The sequence below is a fragment of the Myotis brandtii genome, unplaced genomic scaffold, assembly GCF_000412655.1.
Source record: "Myotis brandtii unplaced genomic scaffold, ASM41265v1 scaffold486, whole genome shotgun sequence".
In the NCBI taxonomy this organism is placed as follows: domain Eukaryota; kingdom Metazoa; phylum Chordata; class Mammalia; order Chiroptera; family Vespertilionidae; genus Myotis; species Myotis brandtii.
In genome coordinates, this window is record NW_005368569.1 from 420,689 (window position 1) to 439,225 (window position 18,537).

Here is an 18,537-nt window from a genome sequence, read left to right on the forward strand (position 1 = left end):
CCGCAGATGCAAGCAGCAAAGCCAGGCCGGCAAACACCCTCTGGTTCACTAGCCCCAGACAACGGGCCTTTTCACGGGCTTAGCCCCAGAGAAGGGAAGTCAGAGCACTAAGGATGCTGTTCTTTTCTTTTCCAGTGGAACCGTGTTCCTCTCACCGGGGTGAGCAGTGGCTCCCTCGACTGAACAAGGGGTTTAAAAAATGCCCAATGCAGATATACTGATTAAGAATTATTTCACAGAAATATACTCTTACTCTCAGACTTTAAATAAGCGGAAACAAGACGTGGGGGACGGAGCAGCAGAGGGGAGCTAGGAACAGCCAGGGGTGGTTTTTGTCTTTTTCTTTTTAAAAACATAGGAAGTTTACGGGGAAAATGGCCAACCGCAAAACCAGCACTGCTGAAAGCAACATTAAAAGGACACAATCTAAAATCATGCTACAAAAATAGTGTTATCTGGTTTAACTAAATGTACATCTTTCTTTCAATTCCATGATTAACAAGTGTTTACGTGACCGACACACGGAAGGCACCAAGGTGAAGTGATTATTATTTGTCTTAAAATATACAAAGACAGAATTGCCTACCTTGGGGGGCGGGGGGACAGTCATACCTGTAATAAATTAGTTAAGTGTTTTTGCCATGGGTTCCTGAACCCCTACAAATTGCAACATATACAAATAGTTTCGATCCCTAGCGTTCTCTTAGAGGAAACCGCATCAAAAATCAGGTTATGAAAAGCACTGGCTTTATCCGCACACGCCATTTCATTCTGAGACAGGATCTGAAGACTCGTTTTTAAGTGGGTTTATGGGGTGAAAGAGTTGGAAGCAGGTGGCCCCTCTGAGGGGCTGGGCCAGCTTGGGGGGCCTTCCAGGCATCCTGTCCTCAGAGTCAGCCTCCCCCAGCCCGTGGGCCAGCCAGTTCTCCCTTCAAACCCCGAACATTCGCCTGCCTCACTTCTGCAGAGATGGGAACATAATCTTGAAACATGCAAATCGATTCTGGAAAAGGCAGGGAAGCAAAATGGCCCACAGAGGGAAGCAGCCCCAGCGGGACCTGGCCCTGCCTGGCATGGGCACCAGGTCCCCACACAGGCCTTACCTCCTGGCCTTCCCTTCAGTGGCTTTTCTAATAAAAGGAGGTGCTTCCTACTGAGTTTCAGATTATTACGGAATCAACTATGTCACACCTTCTCTCCTCCGAGGCACACGTAGGAAAAGCAGCTTTGGGCCTCACACTAATCCCACCAACAAAGGTCATCTGAGACAACTTCCTCCGCTAGCTAGCTGAGAACCATACGAGTGCTGATAGCTCACTAGAGCCCAGGCTACTAACCCCTTAATGAAGGCCCCCAGCCTGTGTGTGTAATGCAGCCCAAACCACTCCGGGGTGTCTGAACTAAACTCTTGGCATCAAAAATGTAGACAATTTGGCTCAGTGGATAGAGCATCGGCCTACAGACTGAAGGGTCTCGGGTTTGATTCCTGTCAAGGGCACATACCTCGGTTGCAGGCTCAATCCCTGGCCCTGGTCGGGCACGTGCAGGGGGCAACCAATCGATGTGTCTCTCTTACATCGATGTTTCTCTCCCTGTGTCTCTCCCCCTCCCTTCCACTCTCTCTAAAAATCAATGGGGGGAAAATATCCTCAACTGAGGATTAATAACAACAAAAAGTAGACAACAAACTAACCCTATGAAAAAGATAGACTAATCAAGGATCCATAATATAAACTTTATTCTAGGCAAACTGCCATTGATTCATTCAAACTTAGTGGGCTTGTGGGTAACTTTTCTTTACTCTTATGCCTATGGAATAAGATAAACTAGAAAAAAAAAATCACCCAGATTGAGAAATTATATCTAAATGGAGTAAGAATATAGACTAGACCAAAAAAGGGAAAATCTATTGGGCCCACGGCTCTGTTTCAGGCCAGGAGGGGATAAGTGCCATTCACTGGTGTGAAAACAAGTCAAACAGAACATCTGCTTTCAGAATACAGTTCTAGATCTAACAGAATGTGAGGGTATTTTCTTTCAGAGACAGTTTCGAAATGAAAGAAATGTAAAGGTCCAAATATTTCAGATTACCTTCTCAACCAGACCGTTCTTACGATTTCAGCACTATCTGATAAGAGAAGAAACACGCGGTTTTGTAAAGAGCTGGGAAGCTTACAAGGCAGTGTTCGGTCTGAGTCCGCTCTAAGGTGGCACCGAAACCAGAACCCAAGTCACCCTGCCAGACCTGCGCGTTCCCAAACACCACCCAGAGCCCCTCCGGGCGCCAAGGCACATGGGCGCTACGTCCAGCTCTGGCTCTCAAGCTGATTCCAGAACACAAGGCCTCGCTTTCCCAAAGACAAAGGGAGAGAAAGGTAGCTAAGCAAGTCCATCTTTTCAAGACTTCTTGGGTCGGTCACCAGTCTAGTGTTATCAACAGCCCCACAGCAGACAGAGCCTGGCCCGAGGGGCCCTCTCCTCTCACCTCTCAGACCTGCCCCAGCTCCCGCCTCACCAGCCTCTCACCCTTCTGGTCCTAAAAGTGGGTGCTGATAAAACAAGCAAGACGTGGGGAAGAGAGAGCTCTGGGTTCTGCAAACTTCGCTGAAAAATAAAAAAGTGGCTGGAGACCTCATTTGCTCGAGAGAATCAATCGGCAGCAGCCCTCACCCTAGAAAGTGTTTGTGCCTTTTACTACCTGTTCAATGCCGTCATTTTCCTGAAATAAAAAAGTGGCTGGAGACCTTATTTGCTCGAGAGAATCAATTGGCAGCAGCCCTCACCCTAGAAAGTGTGCCTTTTACTACCTGTTCAATGCCGTCATTTTCCTATAAATGAGATATGGAGAAAATGAGAACCAGCTATCGCACAGCGACTTCCTGCTGCTTTGTTTTGAACAGGGATGGCACCCGTGGAACCACACAAGCTGCCACTGCCTCCCAGAATCACTAAGTTAGCCACGCGTTGTCTCCACACCCTACTCACTTGTTAGGATGGATTCTAAGAACCACCCACAGAAAATCTTGCACAGCCAGATATTAGAACCCGGCCCACCTCTTAAACACATGGAGAGGATTTCTTCCCAAACAGCGCGAGTGTCTGTAAGAAAAGATGAGGCTGGGCCACACATAGGACACGACAAATGGGGGGGTGGGGGTGGAGTGATGACATTCAAGGCTCACTCATTGCAAGCAAGAATTCACAGACATGCAGACAGAAGACTGCTTCCTCTCCGCCGAGACCAGCTATGGCTTAACCCCAAGTCTGAATTAAAGAAACCTTCAAGAAGGTAGATGAAGCTGCCTACTTTAAAAAGGCAGGAATGCCCTGGCTGGTGTGTGCCGTACACTGAAGGTTGGCGGGTTCAATTCCCGGTCAGGGCACATACCAGGTTGCGGGTTCTATCCCCGGTCGGGGTGTGTATGGATGTTTCTCTCGCATCGATGTTTCTCTCTCACCTCCCCCTCTCTAAAATCAATGGAAAACAAATCCTCGGGTAAGAAATGAAAAAAGAAAAGAGTAGGAATGTTTTCAACTGAGTCACAAAGCTCTCATCAGAAGCCTTCCAGCACAGGGTGGAGGTCAGATACACTCCATACCCACCCAGGGGCTTACGCGTTCCTACCAGGGGACAGTAATGGTACCCAAAGGGCCATGAGTGTTGTCCACCGCCCCAAGCCAAGCCCTCAGAGCCACGCCGGGCCCTCACTGGCTTCCCTGTGGCCAGGCTGGGCTCTGCTGATGCCGGCCCTTCAGTTCAGGTTGCCAAGGAAGACATGGATAAATATTGGGACTGGGCAGGCTACTACATTCTTGCCTTTTCCTTGGCAAAGGTAATCTCTCAAATATATTTTTATTGATTTCAGAGAGGAAGGGAGAGGGAGAGGGAGATAGAAACATCAATGATGAGAGAGAATCATTGATTGGCTGCCTCCAGCACTCCTCCACACTGGGGACTGAGCCTGCAACCCAGGCATGTATGTACTCTGACCGGGAATCGAACCCGAGACCTCCTGGTCCATAGGTCAATGCTCAACCACTGAGCCATGCCAGCTGGGTTCTTATGAGATTTTAACCTATAAATGCCTTGGTCCTTCCCCAGCTTTATATGGGGCCAAGTGCCTTTGGGCTTTCATGATTGCAATCTCTCTGTATGAAAGGGAGAAGGTATTTCCTTTCAGGCCTTCATTCAGTATAAAGGGAAGATAAAGGAGAATCAGAGAGAAGAAATACCACATCCACCAAATCCGAGCCAAGATAAACTTTCTCTGAAGACGTCAGTGTTTGCATCCATCTAAAACCACCAAATGCTTGAGGGTTTCAACCATACAGTCGCTAGGAACAAATTCAAATGCACAAAGCAACTGTAGCTCTCTTCAGGTTTGGCACAGACCACGAAAGCCATTATCATCCCACCAGAAAATTGAGAAACACTAAGATTGCCTCAGTCCGAAAATACCCCAAAACAAACTGACAGTGACCCATATTGGAACTATTAAATGCAAAAACACGCTTCCTTTAATTTGCCAAAAAAAGAAGTGCCACAGGCCCCCCGAAATCTAGATTGTCTTGTTTGTACAGAGGCAATGTAAGAAGAACACAGGTGTCTTTACATTCACCTGGGCAAGCCCATCCCCTGCACGACTCCTCACCACCACACTGCCACAGGGGACGAGATGGATGGCGGTGCATCACACCAGCTAGAGAGCTAATTAAATAGAAAGAAATATATTTACAAACTCCATGGGAGAGCCTCATGGCACAAAGGATATTAAATAGTTACAGGGACATAAATTACTCCAAAGATTCTAACACTAAGATGCACATTAACTCCTAAGTCGCTCTGAGGCACTGGGTGTCATCACTCTTCCTCATCACCAGCCGTCACAGTGTCCGTGGCTGCAGATCGGCTTCTTGCAGCCGACAGCACAGCCCCAGGAGGCTCCTTTCCCCCCGACGGTAAACTGGTCCCATGCAAGTGACTTGGGAAAACTTGGGCAGCAATCCTGCCTGAATGGTATTCTTTTCTTCAATCTCACTTCAAAGGCGGCTTTTTATTGAGGCCAAGTAACATGATTCCCAGCAGGAGATTTCTGATAAAGTACAGGGTGGTCCTTCCAAGTGGGCCCCATTTAATGCAAGGCCGAGTCTTTGTGACCCCCTTTTTAAATGGAACTCGCAGAGTGAGATAAGCCCAATTTTGATTAGGCAGACACACTCAACAAATGCAAAATAAATACATAAAATGAACAGATAAAATCCAGATGTCAGAATCTCCTCAAAAAATCACTATACAGAATAGGTTCAAAGTTTGTGAAGCGTGACCTGTACTGCCTCAGGACAGACACGGAGAGAGGGCTCCATCAGACCCTCTGGGCAGCACGCCCTGCTGTGACCAGGCCTGGCTGCCCTCTGGGGGAGCAGAGGGAGGTGAGTTACCCCCAGACCAGCTGGGTCTGCACCCGCAGCCATGGCCCCTGAAGCAGACAAGGGGCTTGCACATGTGACCTGGGCCGGTGCCCAGGGCAGGAACTGCAGCAGAACTCAGACTGTACCGAGTGTTCAGTTCAGGGAGCTAACCCCTAACCCCGCCCCCTCAGAGACAGCATAGTACCATTTCCTAGAAATCCCCAGCCACCTGATCAATCCCCCAACGCTGCTCTTTATGAAGAATGCAATGCCACACACGCACAGACGGACGCTTTCCCACGCACGCTCTCCTCCCGCCACCCCAAAGACATACCCCTGTTCTCTCTCTCATCACACAGAATGCTGCCAAGGCTGGGATCGCTCGCTAGCACAAGCTCCTGGGGGTTCTCCGAGTTACTGCGAGATCTTCCCACTTTTCCACCAGCAGTAACTGTTTTTTTCCTTGGTGAGAGCTAATCACAAAACATTAGAGCTAGAGTGAGGTTTGTAAACATTAAAAACAGCTCAGAGTGAAAACCTGACAAGTTAAAACAATTTTTCCATAAAAGATACAATTAATCTCCAACAGGAAGAAAAGGACAACAACACTACAGCATCATAGGGGCTCATTTAACTCCTTCACCACAATAATCTTCACTTTATCAAGAATCAGTTCAAAAATCTGACAGACCTAGATTTCTTCCCAACAACCTCCAAGATGGATGTTCATAGTTAGGGCCCTGAAAAGCTTCAATTCGTTCGTGCTTCTCAAATACAATGAAAGGGTGTCATGGTGCAAATTCAAGTATTTTCGAATCCTAGACAAGTCTACACAGAATCACTGTAGAACTCTTCTCAGGTCACTGAAGTGAGCACATGTCTAAAACAGAGGGGTCCAAACGGGCAAGTGTTCTGGCTGGCGGGATGGACTGCGTTTCTTTCCTGGATTTTACCTGAGGAGGTAAAATGATAGGAAATCTGCAACGCAGCCTCAAAGCATTAAGGGTAGTCAGGAGAGCGGAAAACAAGATGGTCCCCATATTCCTGGAGGAGAATCTGGGATTCGGGGAGGTGATTCATTTGAGGAAGAATCGAGTGTTTTCTCAGCAGGTGGGAAGTGAAAGGCAATCCTCCTGCATGTCAACAGTCCTGTGAGCTGTCCCAAGGGGACACCAGCCTTGCCCATCCCCAGAAAGTCCAGACCCAGCCCAGAGCTCCACCAGCACCCCCATCACTGCAACCCCTCAGTGCCACGCGTGGCCGCCGGGCCTGTGCTGGCTGTCTCGATGCCCGGGGCATGGAAGACAAGCAGTAGGGGGGATCCTGGCAGCAAGACTAACGCTGATGGAGCGCACTATGGGGGCTGCCCAGGAATCACTGGTGACGGACTGTTCCAACCTGTACCTTCCTTCCTTGACTTCCCCCCTCGTGGCGGCCCCCATTTAATCCAAAGTCTTGACTTGTCACAAATGCATATGACAGGGTGGCTCAGAGTCAGATGGGGAGGAAGCCTGTGCTCAGGGCCGGTGAAGATCTAAAGTGGACACGGCAGCCAGGGAGGCCAGCTGCTCCCACACCACCAAACACTGGAGAACCCGTAGGTCTCTCCCACCCACTTCTGTCACACAGCAGGGTGCAGGGGCTCTCCGCCTCACATACCTGCTAACAGGGCCACTCTGGGGGGGAGGGGGACCTTTCCCAAAATGAACTTTACCGAAGAGGACAAAATTCAGCTTAAACACATGAGAATCTGTCGTGACGAGGGAAAGAAAACTTGACTGAAAGGACGGGCACGAGGATGAGGGAGGACCCTGCTGGGCCCTCATGTGTCCAGGCGCTGGATCTCCGGGCGCCCATCCACGTCCCGGGACTCGGTGCGGGCTCGGATGTAGTCATTGGCGCTCTGCTGGTGGATGCTGACTCTCCATTTCTGCACGGCCAGGAATGTGTTCACCGCATACACCGCTGTTGCCAAGAAGCCAAATATCTACAAGAAACAGGCATGGATAGTCCTCAGACACATCAGCAGTCTACGAGGTGCCTGGGCAGGACCCTGAGCGGCTTACAGCTATGCCCCCAACACCTAGCCCGGCTGAATGTTTAGCTGTCAGACCGTGGCCAAATCTATAGTCATGTGACCCACAGAAGTCCTCCCTGACCTGAAGACAGCCTAAGGTTTCACACAAAGTATTTTGGATCTTTTTTTTTTATTACAAAAATGCCTTTTGCCCAGCCGGCGTGGCTCAGTGGTTGAGCATCAACCTATAAACCAGGAGGTTATGGTTCGATTCCCAGTTAGGGTACATGCCTGGGTTGCAGGCTCGATCCCCAGTAGAGGGATGTAGGAGGCAGCTGACCGGATGATTCTCTCTCATCATTAATGTTTCTATCTCTCCCTCTCCCTTCCTCTCTCTGAAATCAATAAAAACATATTTAAAATCAATTTTAAAAATTTTAATGACTCTTTTTTACAGCACCTTCATGGTCACTGGTCCCAGATGAGAAAATACATGTAGACAAAACCCCATGCACACAAAAAATCAGGGGCTCAAGTATAATAACAACTCAAGCCATAAGGCCTGACATTCCAAAGCACAGCCCTCGAACCCCCACCTGCTCTCCAGCTGCCTGTCACCTGGGCAGCTCCAGGGTGAGAAGCAGCAGGTTTGGCTTAGTTAATAATGACTGATGAATCTACTGAGTGACACCTGGGAGAACAGCTCGTTTAATATTTTTCATGAACCTTTTAATCCCCTCCATTACAAAAACGCTACATAGTCTTTGTAAATACAGAACAATACAGAAATGCAGAGCACAGAGAAAGTTTGGTTCCCACCCCCCAGGGCACTCTACCCTGAAGAGCAAAAATGTCATCTGACTACTAAGACCACCACACCGGCCAGTAAGGCTTGAAAAAGCAACACCACTAACAGACAGACATCCAGGGTCCTGGTGGAAACAGACTAGAGCAGTGGTTCTCAAACTTGAGTGCGCCCCTGAATCAGCTGGAGGCAGGTTAAAACACATTTCTGTTCAGTAGCTCTGGGGGAGCCTGAGAATGGCATTTCTAACAAGTTCCTGGGTGACGCTGAGGCTGCTGTTCTGGGAACCACACTTTGAGAACCATAGCACTGAAGGGACTGGGACCTCCATTGGCCCAATAACAATTTCATTAGCAAAGAAAAAGCTAAAGGACAATGAGTAGGACACATATTAGGGGAAAGAGGAGAGCAAGTCACAAGAAGTACACAAATCAGCCCGTGTTTTAACCACCTGGGTTCACCTACCACGGCAGCAATTTCTGCTCCGGATTTGTGGTTTAAAGCAGCCAGTACAATGGAAGCAATAAAGAAAAAGAAAGTGCTGAGTCCAGTGTTGACCAAATCCTAAAGAAAAAGATAAATAAAATCACTTGAAAAGAAGCATCTCATGTTTTGCCCTGAAAGCCATTGAAGAACTTTCAAAACAAGCACAACACCCAGCCTCTGTGCTGGCTCCATAGCTTCATCTCAGTGGCCCGGGGGTGTTGGTTGTACAAAGAAAGGCAAACACCGTAACAGTGTCTGATGCTACTGGATAAACCACCACAGCAAAACCCACGTCACCATTTCTCAATGACTTATTACAGAAACCCAACCTGCTAACCTATGGAGGACATGCACACTAATGACCACTTAGAGTTCTATTGTTGTCTTTTAAAAACTCATTCAAATCATCCTGGCATGTGGAAGCTTTTCTGCAGACATGTTTTCATTTCTCTTGCGTGATCACATGATTTTATTTATTCTATTTTAATATCTGTATCGTCCAGTTTTTCTATAATAACCACTTATCACTTGCACAGTTTAAAAAGCTTAAAACTGGAGTACTGCAAGTTAGTCAGCACCTGCTGCTTGAGCTCCTTGGCCACGAAACAAAACCAAGGCTCTTACTGTGTGTTGTTCCACTTATGCTAGGGGCACATCCAGGCATGCCCTCAGATGTGGATTAGGGGGTGGGGAGGGGGGATATTAGTAAACATTGGTACTAAATTTTTAAAAAATGCTTTTAATGGGCCCTGGCTGGTTTGGCTTAGTGGATAGAGCGTCGGCCTGAGGACTGAAGGGTCCCAGGTTCGATTCCGGTCAAGGGCACATGCCCAGGTTGCAGGCTTGATCCCTAGTAGGGGCCGTGCAGAAGGCAGCCAGTCAATGATTTACTCTCATCACTGATGTTTCTAGCTCTCTCTCTTTCTCCCTTCCTCTCTGAAATCAATATATGTATTAAATGATAATAATAATAAAATAAAATACTTTCAACGGGCTGTGTACTCTATAAGATGCATGTTTTCCAGTTTGCCACAGCTGTCCCCACTCCCTGCAGTCTCAGAACCAGCCACTCCATGTTTCCTGTTTGGCCCCTGAAACACCACGGCTGCAGCCCTCCTGTGCTAACAGAAGCCAAGGAAGGTCACCCTCACATACCCATGTTTTCAAGTCCCTCCTCCAGTAACACACTAGTAAGTACAGGTGTGAGCCCAAGTAACTCCAGTAACAGATCAAGGGGATCTGGTCTAGCGGGTGCTAACTCCAGGCCTATTGGCCATATCTGGCCCACAAATAGGTTTGATTTGTACAGTGTTCAAAACAAATTTGAACAAGCTAATATTTATAACATCAGAGGCCTACACATAAAAACTAACATCTAAAACAAAACAACAACTATAAAACCCACAGAGCTTGCATTTGGGAGGGGGGGGGGGTTTATGAGGTTCTCTCTGCTATCTGTTTACTACGCTATCAATTTAGATCACAACTCTGTAAGCATTTTCCTGTGGATAACACAAACTTTATCTTAAAAATAGTTGAGACATTAAAACCTGTCATAAAAACTCAGACAAAATGCCTCCACTATCTTGAGGTTTTAGAGTTTAAATCACATTTATCTCAGTGTTCAATGCTGAGACAAAACCGAGTCTTCAACTGACATCAACTTTCCTGGTTCAGCTCTTTAAATCACATTTTTCTCAGTGTTCAATGCTGAGACAAAACCAACTGAGTCTTCAACTGACATCAACTTTCCTGGTTCAGCTCTGCTCTTATTTTTCCTCTTAAAAGAGTCTGAACAACACAGAGAGCCTCCTGTCGGAAGACCCTCTCCTCTGGGCACCCCACAGGATCACCTGGGAGTGGCCCTGCCAGGCAAGGTGACCAGCTCCGGCCACCTCCCCAGCTCCCTCACAGGGGCCACACTTCCATGGTGCTGCACCAGCCAAGAGAGAGGCGCTCTCCCGAGGCAGCTGGTCTCAGCGCCCTCCCCTCCTCTGCTGCCCTCTTAGAAGCTGTGGGGCCCACAGGGTCTTCCTCCCACAGGCCCAGAGGCTGAGGCAGCTGACTGCTTCCCTGTGTTTCCCTGAACGATTCCCTCTGAGCTCCGGCACATGCTTACTTGCAGAGAAATACCAGGAAAACCAAGTGCTATTAAGTTTCCCCTCGTTTAGCACAGTAAAGACAAGTAACACACGTCCAGGAAAAGGGGCCTGGGAGTGACCAGCCAGGAGCTTCCCATGCTGATTGGAGGGCAAGGCTGTCAAACAGGGTTAAGAACCCAAACCACAGGGAGAAGAGGACACATTTCCAGTCAAGACTGATCAAACACTAACCCTTCCTCCCAGTCCTCCCAGTTGCTTTGAATTTGATAATATCCTTAGGCTTTGCAAGTTATTGCCATTTTCATTCATAGTTTCAATTCTTCCCAAATCAATTCTTTTATAAATGGCTTTTGGGTCCGGTGTAAAAAAATATGCAAAAATGCATTCATTCTATTTTCTCTTTCCCATATTCTGTACACATATCAACATCACTAATCTCAGAAGATCATGAAATTGAAATGATATCTTCAAAGAGGTCAAAACAATTGTTACGATGTTTCTGCCATTAGTGAAGATTCCATTTAAGTTGTAGTTTTATTCAACTCAGTAAAGAAATGTAACATTTCACAGCTGAGTGACAGTGGAATATTTCAGTACCACAATGAACTGGAACCAAACACGACGTGGAGCGGTTCCCACTCTCCCTGGAGCCAAGCAGCAGCCGATCCTTCCACAGTCGGGGGGCGGTGACTGTACTCACCGTCAAGTTCCAGTTGATCTGGGGGATCCGCATGTGAAGGTTGAGACTGAACAGAATCAGCAAGACTCCGGTCACCACAAATGCACTGCAGCTCACAAACTCAAAAAAGTAGAGGCCTTCACACGGGGAGCATTCCATGATGGTCTCTATGCAGATGAACGCAATCAGGGCCAAGATCTAGGAAGAAGATTGGAAACATAGCATGTGTCTGTAGGTTTAGTACACGTCCGGGGACATGGGTGCCTGCCACGTTTCAATAAAACCCACCGCCGCCACCATATGCAGCCACAGAGTTTCCCTCTGGGGATGGCAGTTATCACTGTCGGGAGTATGACCTGGTTCAATTCTTACATGAGGATGTGAAGGTACAGGGCCGTTATCAAATTCCTCGTGTGGACAGCTAAGCCCCACCACAGTACACTGAATCCAGTCTGTGGCGGTGTGGCCCTTGCGAAGAAGCAGAAAGGAATGTCTCTGTGATTTTTTTTTTTACTAGTTCTATCTCTGCCATGAGTAAGTGGACATTGTCTACACAGGTTTCTAATTTATAGTCTCTACTCTAAAAAGGAGGCCCATTTAGTTAATTCATGAGCGATGGTTTTTAAAAGTTTATCATTGGACTGGATCACAAAAAGATAGACTGGCAGTTGATAAAATCATTGTTAAATATACCAAAAATAGAATCAATTTCTTTCTGAAGGATCAAAGTTACATTTTAGCAATATGTCCCAAGAGATTGGAGACCATAAAGTCAAACAGATATCAATGGAAATTACCAGGTGAACTTTGAAAGGAAGAATTCAGGAAAAGGAGGAAGCCCACACAACGGCTGAGTTAATGGCCCTGTGATCAAAGAAAGGCGTGGAGTTCTCACACCTAAAACCAGATCTGAGTGAGCTCCTGGCCTCTACTTCACCTCTTTAACCAAGCACTTCACAACCTATCTTATGTCAGGCCTACACCAGTTTCCAGTCTAGACCTCACCGCAAAGGTCAAGGGTGTACAGGGAGGCAGCTGGGTGGTTCCAGATCTGTCCTTCAAGCCAGAAACATCAGCATCACCAGGGAGCTTATTAGAAATGCAGAACCTCTACTTCCCCCTTTCTTGACCTACAGAGTCAGAATCTGCATTTTTTACAAGATCCTCAGATGATTCAAGCATGGGAAGCACATGCTGTTCTGGGGCCCTTCTCTACCTACTGTAGACCCACTCGTGCCTTTCAATGCTCTACTCAATGCCACCTCCTCCCCGTGCCTTCCCTGATTGTGTCTCGTTGCCAGACATTATCTGATTCCACCCTCTCTCAGGAAAGCTTGCTCCTCTGTAACTGAATTCTACCTTTCTTATGCTTAGCACTAGAGGCCCGGTGCACGAAATTCGTGCACATGGTGGGGGGGGGGGTCCTCTCAGCATGGCCTGTGCCCTCTTGTAGTCCAGGAGCCCTTGGGGGATGTCTGACTGACAGCTTAGGGAGAAGGCCTAAGCCGGCAGTTGGATATCCTTAGCGCTGCCATGGAGGCGGGAGAGGCTCCCACCACTGCCACTGCACTCGCCAGCCTTAAGCCCGGCTTCTGGCTGAGCGGCGCTCCCCCTGTGGGAGCGCACTGACCACCAGGGGGCAGCTCCTGTGTTGAGCATCTGCCCTCTGGTGGTCAGTGTGCATCATAGTGACCGGTCATTCTGCCGTTTAGTCGATTTGCATATTAGCATTTTATTATATAGGATTATATCTCCTGAGCTTTTAAAGGATACAACCAGTCCATCTCTCTCTACTCCCAAGATACTAAGCAAAATAATTTGCACATAGCCAACAAATGGGGGCTCATGGAGCCACTAAAAACCCATAAAACAATTCTTGGTGTACTTGTTAGCATTCCTACAGGAAAGGAAGGGTAGCTCTGCTTTTTCCACTGCCAATACTTTCACAGAAAAAGACACCTTTTTCTAACAATATGTGGTATTTTCACATTTCTATTATAATCAGCACATTAAAGATATGGGTGTTTAAGCACACACTTTGTGCTTTTCCTAATGGTTCCTTATTATCTACAGAACCATAGACTTTAATTCTCCACCTGAATTACATGCCTGACTTGCAGGAAATTCAAAAAGAAATAGTTCATATAAGGGAAACTCCTAAACTTTTTTTTACCCCTGTAATTGGATCTAGCAATCTTGGGCAAGAAATAACACACTATACTGATGAGTTACAAATGTTTCTGGTATGCTAACTTCAACCATATTTGTGTGGGAAGGTAACACCTACATTCTTAAATATTAAAATAAAAATGGTTTCAAGAATATGCAAATCTAACAGTCCATTCAATATAGCAGTGAACAAAACATAAAATTCCCTGCTCCTTAGCTCATATTCTAAAGGAGAGGTTTTTAAAAATTAAGCCCTGGCTCAGTTGGCTGAGCATCATCCCATGCACCAGGAGGTTGCTGGTTTGATTCTGATCAGGGCACATGCCTGGATTGTGAGCTAACACCCCAGTAGGGGGCGTGCAGGAGGCAGCCAATCAATGTTTCTCTCTCATCAATGTTTCTTTCTCTCTCTCTCTCTCAAAAAAAATCAATTAAAAAGCATATAAAAAATAGCTGACAAGTAATTGATATTAAAAAGCTGTCAGCTAAGTATGATTGGCAGCATCAAAAAGTAGGAAGGGAGGGGTGGGGGTTGGCTGATTAAGTTACTATAAAACATTTAAACATTTTCTAGCCCATGTTGTATCAACTGTCAGGCCCTTTCTGGAGGGCTTTTGTAATGAACAGTATCACTCACCAATACAGAGTGGCAGGCACACAGTGGGGTTGGAGATTTGAGCTATGAGATTTTCCCAAGGCAGATTATTCCTCGAGATGATGAATGAAGCTGCAGAACTTCTGAACTCCGCACTCACCACTCAACTTCTTGACTATCTCCACTCCTTTTGCCAGGTGGTGATGGAACAGAGTAAGCATTTTGGGGATTCAGCAAATTAAAAGTTGAGTGAGGGATCCGTTAAATTGGGGTTTCGCTTTCACTTTCATGCATATGGTTACTATAGCTTTCCCACTGTAAGAATGGCTTCCAGATATGCTTTGATCTGACATCATAATGAAGAAACAGGCCCTAAAATTCACAAGATAAGTGGGTCCTACAATGCCACAGAAGTATGTCGGTGGTGAAGGAGAAACAGGGTTTGAAACATATGGAGCCAGAAGCTAATCTGTGGAGAATTCTTCAGATCATCAAATGCGAGATACTATAAGTGGACAATTGTGGTTTCATCGGTATCTAAATGGAAGCTGTGCCCTATCAGGAATATATTCAATAATGCAGTAATACAATTATAAACACACTCAACATTGTCTCCCTTTTTGTTGGGAATCACATAAAATAAAATTTATTAGAATTCCAGGGTCTGTAGGGCAGAAACCTGTGGCAATACTACAAAGAGCAAGTACATATGTGTAGGAGATTACAGTTCATGCCTCCCAATGTGTCAGTTCACATCCTGACATACCTGACAAATCTTGAACTGACAAGGTCCGACAATCCCAAAGCAAATGGCACGTAAAATTCTCCAACGCATTGAAACAGCCGGAAGAAACGAATGTTCCAGTGACGACCTCCTACACATATTCATCAGAACATCGATGTATGTAGTATAAGAGCATATTGATCATAAAATGATGATGCGTGATACAATGCAGTGGCAATCTAAAATCTGAATTGTTCAGACATACATCTACTAGTACATTTCAGATTAACTTTGTATACTTTTCAGAATTAAGTGACCATACTAAAGTTCAAAAATGACCCATCTTAGTGGAGGCAAAAACAGAAGGGGAACACTTTTTAAATTTGTAATTTAATGTGTTTCTCATTCTAAATACGCACTATTGTACCTAGCTTTATATCTTTAATTTTGTATCTTCATCCTTAAAGTGGGCCTCCAAATCATCTGTGTCTCAAGCCCCTCTAAACCTGATCTACTTCCGAGTTTAGGCAACGAAAGGTGAGTGGATGAGACATCTGTTACTTCTGGCAGCAGCCTTTAGGAACCATGAACAGTTTCACCATGCTCACACACACACACACACACACACACACACACACACCCGCCCCAGCAGCCAGCAATGTTCCAGGTGGGGGTGGGTGGCTCTGTGTGAGGCTGATGGGCAGCCTGCTTACCACCACCTGGGAGACTGTGTAACATGAGTAAAAGGAAACGTCCCTTGTGTTAAACCTTGAGATTTCAAGTTTGTTACTAAGCATAATCCAGTTCATGTGACTAGAAAGGCATAATGTTAATTTGCACATGCCCTGATATCTAATACAAAACTACAAATTTACAGGATGAATATGTTACCATCCCCCTCACTCTTAAAGACACCGGATTCAAATGGTTTTACAGACAAACTCTTACCAGATTGTCAGGGTAAAGACATTGACTATGTTACTTAAACTCTTTTAAAACAAACAAACAAAACAATCGGAATTTCAATATCCATCTATGTGATTAGGATTGTAAATAGACTTTTTAAAAATACAGGCCTCGCCCTAACCGGTTTGGCTCAGTGGGTAGAGCGTCGGCCTGTGGACTGAAGGGTCCCAGGTTCGATTCCGATCATGGGCATGTACCTTGGTTGTGGGCACATCCCCAGTAGGGGGCGTGCAGGATGCAACCTATCGATGTTTCTCTCTCATCGATGTTTCTAACTCTCTATCCCCCTCCCTTCCTCTCTGTAAAAAAAATCAATAAAATATATTTTTAAAAAATACAGGCCTCTTTAATTTTTCAAAATTTCTACAATAAATGTGTATTTTTATTTTAAAAGTTAAATATCACATGTATAAACACTTTTGAAACATCCAGGTTTATTATGAATTAAATGTTAGTGCACTCTAAGAATCAATTCTTATTTGCTTTGAAACCATTCAAGAATATTTTTAAATGACAAAAACTTTAATGGAAAATGAAAGTCACCCTGCAAGTCCATGTTGGTCCCTTTATCAGAAGAATTCATCTAAAGCCTCCCTGATAGCACACAATCCTATTTCCTGGCCAACACGACACTGGAAGGGCAGGAAGTGGGCACAGAACAGCCTCAAGGCGGGCACATGATAAAAAGGCCACGCTTAATCTCACTAATGTGATGGGAAGGACCCCCAAGAACGACAGCCCAAGTCCCTAATACCCATGAAGACCTCTTCGAAGGTTAGACAAAATCCTAACTATATCTATCCCTGGCCTTGGGGCACATCAGCAAATTAACAGTTCTAAAAAGCCTCACAGTACATAACCTGTTTGCCTTTATTGGATGTGTGGATTATGTTACTGAACACAGAAATTTTTCTTTTCCCTCAGCACACCTGTTAACACTACAACACGGTGTTGGGAGGAAAAACAGTTTGGGAAACAAAAAAAGCCATGTGCCGGTCAGTACTCTGTCAGGACTCAGGTCATGCACAATTAAATGCACAGAGTGAAAAACAGAAGCTCATTTACCCAGCAGGGTAGCAACTATGAGGACTCTGAGGACCTTGTTAATTAAGTGATGAACACACACACACACACACACACACTCACACACACACACACACTCACAGCAGGATCCAAAGTACCTTCAGTATCAAATCAAGTCCTAATCAACTCTAGCATATTCAAAATTCAAGTGTCTCTCTTCCCACCAACACTGGAAAAAAAATATTTGAAAGATGAGACGTGGCTTCTATTGAGCCACAAAGACCCAACAGGCAAGTTGTTAAATTGCTGCTTTTGCTGAAAGACCTCATGATGTGCAGAACAGAGAACCCAGAGAGGGCAGTGGAGGGGCGAGGAAGTGACTGCACTTCAGAAACCATCTCCACTCTCAACGCACAGCTGATGCTAAGACAGGATCCTGGAGTCAGAACCACAGAAGAGGCACACGGCCTTCCCCACCATCTATCTGAGTCCTGAAGCCAGGGGTTTAAGCTGCTCATATGGACATGTCTGTTAAGTGACAGATCACTTAAAACATAAGCTCGCAGGCCATGTTGTATGGTCTGCCGAAGGGGCTCAAGTAGCTAGCTGTGCACTGCAAGGCACCGCAGAATTACAATGCCTTGCATTTAGAGGAGCATCAATAATGTAAGGATGCTCTCGGGCTCTGTACTGGGCACAGTCCATTCTTTATCTCTGATGTTCACATCTCCATCGTGTGGCCCAGAAGGTTTGGTCCAGGGCCCATAGCTAGTTCCTCCCATCCCTCATTCTTGCCCACCAGAGGACTAACATATAACTGATGCAGGGTCTGTTCCTTCCCCACACACTTGCCTAAAGGAAAAAGCATCACTACATGATTTCTCTCAAGGAACACAATCTAGGACTCAGGGAGCCAGTGCCAGGAGGGTCTCTGACAAAGCACACAATGTGGTTACCCATCTCAAAGGGATCTAACTACTACTGCATTGTTTTTTTGTGTGTGTGTTTTTTAATATATTTTATTGATTTTTTACAGAGAGGAAGGGAGAGAGATAGAGAGTCAGAAACATCGATGAGAGAGAAACATCGATCAGCTGCCTCCTGCACATCTCCTACTGGGGATGTGCCCGCAACCCAGGTACATGCCCTTGACCGGAATCGAACCTGGGACCTTTCAGTCCGCAGGCCGACGCTCTATCCACTGAGCCAAACCAGTTTCGGCAACTGCATTGTTCTAAGAAAAATAATCCGAGAGTTGCTCCCCGCAAGGGAGGCCATCCCATGAGGAAGGTCGATTTAAAATATTACCCTCCTCTCCCCTAAGACAATAAACAATAAGCAAATATTATTTGGTTCCGAATCGAAAGCGCTAAATGCAGGTATAAATTATTTAACCTGCAATCAATGTCTCTGCATTTGCTCTTTGGTTCCATTGTTTTTCTGCAGCTAAACAAACAGTGTCCAAGCTATGGATGTGCGAGATGCAGAGAAAGAAAAGAAAACCACCTGCTCTGGAAGGGCAGGAATGCCCTCGGGTGCTAGGGCCACCCCGGCTGGCAGGG

General features: G+C 46.0%; 1 protein-coding gene across 2 annotated transcripts; it reads right to left on the reverse strand.

The window, feature by feature from the left end:
- Positions 1-4,486: 4,486 nt before the first annotated feature.
- Positions 4,487-15,120, reverse strand: CMTM4 (CKLF-like MARVEL transmembrane domain containing 4). 2 transcript variants are annotated; one of them, XM_014547873.1, is made up of 5 exons: positions 15,029-15,120; positions 11,871-11,966; positions 11,520-11,696; positions 8,697-8,795; positions 4,487-7,396 (listed from the first exon to the last, which is right to left on the reverse strand). In XM_014547873.1, the coding sequence occupies exons 1-5, from the start codon at positions 15,095-15,097 to the stop codon at positions 7,232-7,234; spliced, it is 606 nt and encodes a 201-aa protein (XP_014403359.1). In that variant the 5' UTR covers positions 15,098-15,120; the 3' UTR covers positions 4,487-7,231. The 2 variants fall into 2 exon arrangements, with proteins under 2 accessions (XP_014403359.1, XP_014403360.1); XM_014547874.1 differs by lacking the exon at positions 11,871-11,966.
- Positions 15,121-18,537: the final 3,417 nt, after the last annotated feature.

Coding starts and splice junctions, on each gene's coding strand:
- CMTM4 (XM_014547873.1), bottom strand. CDS start 15,097: ATGCGTTGGAGAATTTTACGTGCCATTTGCTTTGGGATTGTCGGACCT. Junction 11,697..11,870: donor CTGTACCTTCACATCCTCAT/GTAAGAATTGAA, acceptor TCTTCTTCCTAG/ATCTTGGCCCTGATTGCGTT. Junction 8,796..11,519: donor AGATCAACTGGAACTTGACG/GTGAGTACAGTC, acceptor CTTTTTCTTTAG/GATTTGGTCAACACTGGACT.